This window comes from Bison bison, unplaced genomic scaffold (assembly GCF_000754665.1).
Source record: "Bison bison bison isolate TAMUID 2011002044 unplaced genomic scaffold, Bison_UMD1.0 scf7180017864177, whole genome shotgun sequence".
Lineage (NCBI taxonomy): Eukaryota > Metazoa > Chordata > Mammalia > Artiodactyla > Bovidae > Bison > Bison bison.
The window spans coordinates 1,583,530-1,589,805 of NW_011494749.1; the positions used below are offsets into that span (position 1 = coordinate 1,583,530).

At 54.4% G+C, this 6,276-nt stretch overlaps 1 protein-coding gene across 1 annotated transcript in view; it reads left to right on the forward strand.

The window, feature by feature from the left end:
- Positions 1–6,276, forward strand: part of HAAO (3-hydroxyanthranilate 3,4-dioxygenase) — a 15,009-nt gene that overhangs the window by 7,925 nt on the left and 808 nt on the right. The window contains exons 4-11 of the mRNA XM_010842309.1: positions 4–21; positions 303–409; positions 3,031–3,120; positions 3,479–3,522; positions 3,807–3,952; positions 5,776–5,844; positions 6,034–6,116; positions 6,214–6,262. Coding sequence (XP_010840611.1) covers positions 4–21; positions 303–409; positions 3,031–3,120; positions 3,479–3,522; positions 3,807–3,952; positions 5,776–5,844; positions 6,034–6,116; positions 6,214–6,262 — 606 coding nt within the window. The remainder of the gene's footprint in view (positions 1–3; positions 22–302; positions 410–3,030; positions 3,121–3,478; positions 3,523–3,806; positions 3,953–5,775; positions 5,845–6,033; positions 6,117–6,213; positions 6,263–6,276) is intronic.

The following is a 6,276-nucleotide window of genomic DNA, read 5'->3' on the forward strand; positions in this document are numbered from 1 at the left end:
GTGGTCATTCGGCAGGGAGAGGTGAGGCTGGGTCCTGGAACAGGAGCCCACAGTGCCCACTCTCCTGGCTTTGGTGGAGTCTTGTCTTCCCAGCCTTTCCTGCCCTCCTCCCTGCCCGACCTGCCTCAGCCCCATCCTCAGGCCCTTCCTCATGCCCATCTCAGCCCAGCCTGACATCCTCTCTGGCTCCTGGGGTGGGGTCTGGGCCGGACAGTGGTCAGCTGGGGAGACCCGGGGCGTGCAGCACTGAGGTCTCCGTGGGGGACCATAAACTTGCTGGCACCTTGTTCCCACCCGTGCAGATCTTCCTGCTGCCTGCTGGGGTCCCCCACTCGCCGCAGAGGTTTGCCAACACAGTGGGGCTGGTGATTGAGCGGAGGCGGCTGAAAACAGAACTAGATGGGCTCAGGTAAATGGGTCAGATCTGGGGGTCTGGGGCAGAGTTAGAGGGGCAAGCAGCAGGGGAAAGGATCCTAGACAGACCCAAGAAACCCACTCAACCACCACTGAGAGGGTGGTAGCAATGGAGATCCTGCATTTGCTGGCAGATGGGGAGGGATTTGGGTAGGTAGCAGGGTGGGTCTGATGATGCAGGGGAGGGTGTATTCTCTGTGACCCCCTGGGAGCCCATTAACCTTATGGCCAGGCCCAGAACAAGTGGGATCTTAGTTCCCTGACCAGGGATCAAAGCTGCACCCCCTGCATTGGAAGCACAGAGTCTTAAACATTGGATGCCCAGGGAAGTCCCAGAACCCATGCTTTCCCCACTGAGGTCTGCTGGGGAAGGGCCAGGGGCGGGATGCCAAAATCATACTCCAGGGCAGCCTGGAACACTGCTGCTTCTCCCAGCCTCCAGTTCCAGAGTTTAGTCAGTCTCCATTAGTGCGGCCTTCTGCTTGTTTCTCTACCCCAGCTCATTCCACACCCAGCGCTGACATTTGTATAACATTTGCTAACTGTCGGGCACCACTTTCTGTTTATTCCTTTAATCCTCACAACAATCCTATCACCTTATCCTGGGTACTGTTATCATCTGTACTCTACAGATGAAGAAATCGAGCCCAGGGAAGTTGAGCTTGCTAGAATGTGGCCAGACTGGAGCTGTAGAGAAATAGAGAGTTTGGGCCAGGACAGAAAAGAGGGCAATGTGAGTCAGAACCTGGAAGGGGATGAACGTGGGTGCAGAGACGGGCACTCTGTTTCTACAGCTGAGTTCACATCTGGGTCCAATCAGTTATCTGCTTAATATCCTCTGAAAGGAGGACTAAACCTGTGGCTCATTATTCCAAAAGCTAAGCGATTTTTAAGCTATTTTTTTTAACTAAGAAAATTAAAATTTCCCAACAAGCTACTGAAATCAGGATGCTTTGCTCCACATCTTCTGTTATAAAGGACATTTAAAAAAATTTTTCCCTTTTTTATAATTATCAAAGTCTTACAGGTTTACCCTTGAAATCTGGAAAAGTACAAGAAAGCAAAATGAACAAAATTAAAATCACTTGTCAGGAAAAGGGTAAATTTTATATTATGTGAATGATATCTCAATAAAACAAAAATAAAGAGAAAATACACAGAAAAAAAGTCTTCCCACCAATGAAACCTAACAAAGCACTTTCTATCTCTTTTTTCCATGCATATCTGTTCCTTACAACATTGTAGTTTTATTGCAAGTATGGGTTTGAGTTTTGCTTTTCTTTACATTAAAAAAAAATGAGTACTTCTCATACTATTAAATGCTTTGCAAAAACCGCAGTTAATGACCGCATGCAAACCTACTGCAGAATAGTCTTGCAAAGAAATAGCTGCCTGGCCTTAAATGTGAAAATAAAATTTTCAGTGGGGCTTTATATAGGGAGTCTTTAGTAATGGAGAAGACAGCATCTTTGGGAACATTTTTACAGCAAAGTCAATAACAGATTTTTTCTGCTTTTGACCTTTAATAAAAGCCAGGGGCTCAACATTAAAATGCTACTCTGAAGGCAATTCCTGGAGGGCATTGAGGTCCAGTTATGAGGCTTTCTGGTAGCCAGCTCATTCCCAGGATAGATCTTAGGGTGTCAGGTGGGGTCGATGCACTGTGTCTATAAACCGTTGTCTGTAAGCAGAACCACTTCTCTTTTTGGGAGGAGCTTAAGAGCAGAGCTGGCCTGGTCCTGGGAGCTAAGTTTGGGGATTAGGCATTCAGTCAGTAGATACACTGCCTACACAGGGTCTTGCGGCCCGGCCCCGGTCTGCCTGATACTCCTCAGGCCAGTGGAGTTGCCTGCCAAGCTGGGTGGGCTTCAGGGAGTCTTGTGTGCACACTCAAGTCGCTCAGTTGAGTCCATGGGTTTTGTGGGGTCTTTGTGGCCCTGTGGATTGTAGCCTGCCAGGCTCCTCTGCCCATGGGGTTCTCCAGGTACAGGGAGCCTGCTAGAGACATATGGTCCTTCCTCCGGAGAAGAGACACAGCACTTTGCTCTAGTTCTCAAAGGCATCCATGACCCCAAAAGGAGAAGGACCCCTCCCATCTGGGGGGCATCTGTGGCATGCTGGATCCTTGAGGTTTCGTGTGCTCTGACCTAGACTGCCAGCAGGCCGGTGGGAATCCAGCTGCAGGGCCAGAATCAGACTCAGCCTCAGCTTCTTCTTTTGGAAAAACACTTGTCACTGATGCTCTCTAGGCTTCTAGGACTGTCTCCGGTCCTGTTTCGGCCACTGACAGGTTGTGTGATCCCTGCCAAGTTGCACAGTTTCCCCCTGAACCTCAGAGCTCTATCTGCTTGGTAAATGGTCATGTTTGGCGAACCAGGAAGAGCTATGGGAGTGGGATGGATAACAGCTCTCCCATGCTGGGGCCACACGGGGCCTCCAGGGAGAGCCGAGTGTGGGTGGGCACATCAGCCACTAGGTCGCGCTAACAGGATGCAGCAGGTGGTCAGCTCGGCGGAGCCAGCCAGGCCCAGTCGTCCACGAGTAGAGCCAGGCCTCAGGGATGCTGCCCTGCGACGCCCAGGTGAAGAGCTGGGTGCCTGTCCTTTGTTCTGGCAGGTACTACGTAGGGGACACCACGGACATCCTGTTTGAGAAGTGGTTCTACTGTGAGGACCTCGGCACGCAGTTGGCCCCCATCATCCAGGAGTGAGCCCCCAGCCCCTGCCCCTTGCTCTCCTGAGGTCCTGTGCTCTGGCTGGGGGCAAGCAGACCCAGCCCAGCACGGATCTGGGGGAGCATCCACCAGCCTGGAGTAATGATGCCCAGGATTTAGGGACACAGTCTGCCCCTCCCAGGATGGTAGGGCACCAGACTGGAAAGCCCCCTGCGGAGTGGAGGCTGGGAAAGGAGTGTGGATATACAGCGGATCATGTGAGGGCGCCATGCGTGTGTGTGGGCTCCTGCACCTCGGAGTGTATGTGTGTACGTGGGTGTGTACGTGTATGTGTATGTGCGTGCACACATATGTCTTTAGCCCCCTCCTCCTCCCACTTTGTCCCTGCAGGTTCTTCAGCTCTGAGCAGTACAGAACGGGAAAGCCCAACCCTGGTGAGGCCCCTGGGAACCATCTTTCTTTCTCTCACTCCCCTGACCTTTCCCAGGGAAGGGTGGGTCCTGGCCCCGGTACCACAGAGTCTCCTTTTGAGTACTCTGCCCTGTACTCAAGGCACAAGAAGATGGCATGAAATATACCCCCACATGGCTACTTGGTGCCTGGGCTGGAGACAGAGCCCATTCCAGTGACTGGGAGCTGGGACCCCTGGGAACCCGGCCTGCTGGGACTGGGTGGGTGGAGCCAGAGGACACTGACCACATCTATGCCGTGGGTACAGACCAGCTGCTCAAGGAACCACCATTCCCCCTGAGCACACGATCCGTCATGGAGCCCATGTGCCTGGAGGCCTGGCTGGATGGCCACCGCGAGGAGCTGCAGGCGGGCACACCCCTCAGCTTGTTTGGGGACACCTATGAGAGCCAGGTAATGCAGCCTTGGGTCACCCAGGGAGTCAGCCCAGCAGCCCTGGGTGATGGGAACTAATCAATCACACACGGACACACACACACTCATACACACAGACACACTCATACACACACATACACTCACAGGCTAGTTGTGGACACAAGCATAGGCCTTCTTGTTTCCTCCCTGACTCTGAGAATGATGGCTTTGCTGTGAGTGGAAGCCCATGGAGGCTACATGGTCCCCAACAATCTTTCTTTGCCTACAGAGTAGGGATTAGGGGGTTGCCCCATCCATTGAGGGATTTGTGGGAGTCTGGGGTCATGCCCCTGCCAGGACTTCTGGGCCTTTGGCCAATCATAGCCTTGGGAGCCAGAATGGAGAGAGATATTTGGGGGCAAGGATTAGGTGGAGAGTTGCAGAGACCCAAAGCCGGTCTCCTTTCATTCAACATTTACTGAGTGTCTATTATGTTTTAGGCTTTAGTAGGAAAATAAGATAGAGTCATTCCCTCAGAGTGTGTATGGTCTGATAAATGGACAAGTTCATTAACGATTGCCATGATTATGTGATATATTCTGTGGTAGAAAAGCTACAGGAAGTCATAGGATGATAAAGAAGGAACCAGGCTGTGAGGGAAGACAGCTTCCTGGAGGAGGTGATGTATAAGCTGAATTTTAAACCTATTGTAGGAGTTTGCAAAAGGAAGAAAGGGAGATGGAGAGTGCATTCCAGGTGAAGGAGAAGCCTGAGTAAAGGCATGGAGGCTTGAAACAGGTTGGCACTGCAGATAGCTGAGTCTGGGGAACCAGGACAAGAGAGTAGGGGCAGAAGGCACAATTGCCAGATGGCCAGAGTAGCAGGCAGTGCCCATGTGCTAGCAGCCCTCCTGGGCTGGGCAAGGCGCAAGGACTATGCTAGAGACAAGAGAATTTCATCCAAGTGTGGAAGCAGTATGGCTGATCAGACTAGAGTGGTGGTTCAGAAAGCTCACTGTAGCCTGTGTGAGGACCAGATCAGCAGGGCAGGTGTGGAACGAGGAGACCTGCCAGGAGGCTCACGTTTGCTCGTGCTTTGCAGTTGGTCACTGTCACATCCCTGGGAGTGTGCATTAGACACCCCTGTGGAGGGACGCCCACTGGATGCAGACCTGCCCCAGGAGGCCTGGCCAGCCCAGCCCCGAGCTCACACAGGGCCCTGCGAGCCACCATGCCCCACCAAGCCCCTCCCACCCCGTTCTCTCGCCCCCTCCTCCTCCCTGCTTCAGTTCACTCCAGCAAATATCTACTGAGGCCCACTCGGGGCTGATAGGAGCATGGCCCACACAGCGGTTGTGGGCTTCCGAGATGACACGGGTCCGAGAGGCTCAGCCTCCCTCTCCGTCTTGCTCATCCCCTCCCAGTCTTGCTCATCCCCTCCCAGCTCCCTCCACCTCCTTAGGTCAGACTCCTGGCATCACACAGAGGAAGGGAGGAGGGCATCCTCTGGGGCTCTGCCCTGTGCCACGTTCACACACATGCCTAGTGTGTCCCTGGCAGGCGTGCCTCCGAAGGGGTCAGCAGTAGTTGTGTCGAGTGTCAGAAGGAGCAGATGTGCATGTGCGTGTGAAGGGCAGGCATGTATGACCCCAATAGCAGGTGGCTGGGACGGGATGGGGGTGGGAGGACCTGTGGCCTGGGCAGCCTTCCTCTCTAAGACCAGGCCTCTGCTCTGCATACGGAGAGGCTGCGTTGTGGGCCCCACCCCTGGCCCACACAGGGCTGGTGTCTGGGGGCCAGGCTCAAAGCCCTCTCCTACGTGGGGCAGGACGCACCAGAAAGACCCGTGTCACTTCCCACCAGGTGATGGTCCACGGACAAGGCAGCAGCGAAGGCCTGAGACGGGACGTGGACGTGTGGCTGTGGCAGCTGGCAAGTGGGGGCTGGGGAGAGGGTGGCACGCCTCCTGCCTACATCTGGCGACCCGGCTGCTCTGGGGCCTTGGATGCCCCCAGTATGGACCAGTGCCCAGGGCCTCCTTATCAAGGCTGACTCAGGGATGCTCGGATGGGCGCTGTGGCCCAACAGGCTCCATTTACTTCTCCTACTCCTCCTTCCCAGGAGGGCTCCTCAGTGGTGACGATGGAAGGACAGCGCCTGAGCCTGACCCTTGATGACAGCCTCCTGGTGCCAGCTGGGACTCTGTAAGTCCCCAGGGAGGATCGACCCCCTGCCGTGGACCTGGCCTCCTTTCCCTGGGGTCCCAGCCTTATCTGACCCTGCCCACCTGTATCTCCACAGGTATGGCTGGGAGCGAGGGCAAGGCTCCGTGGCCCTGTCTGTGACCCAGGATCCCCCCCCCAA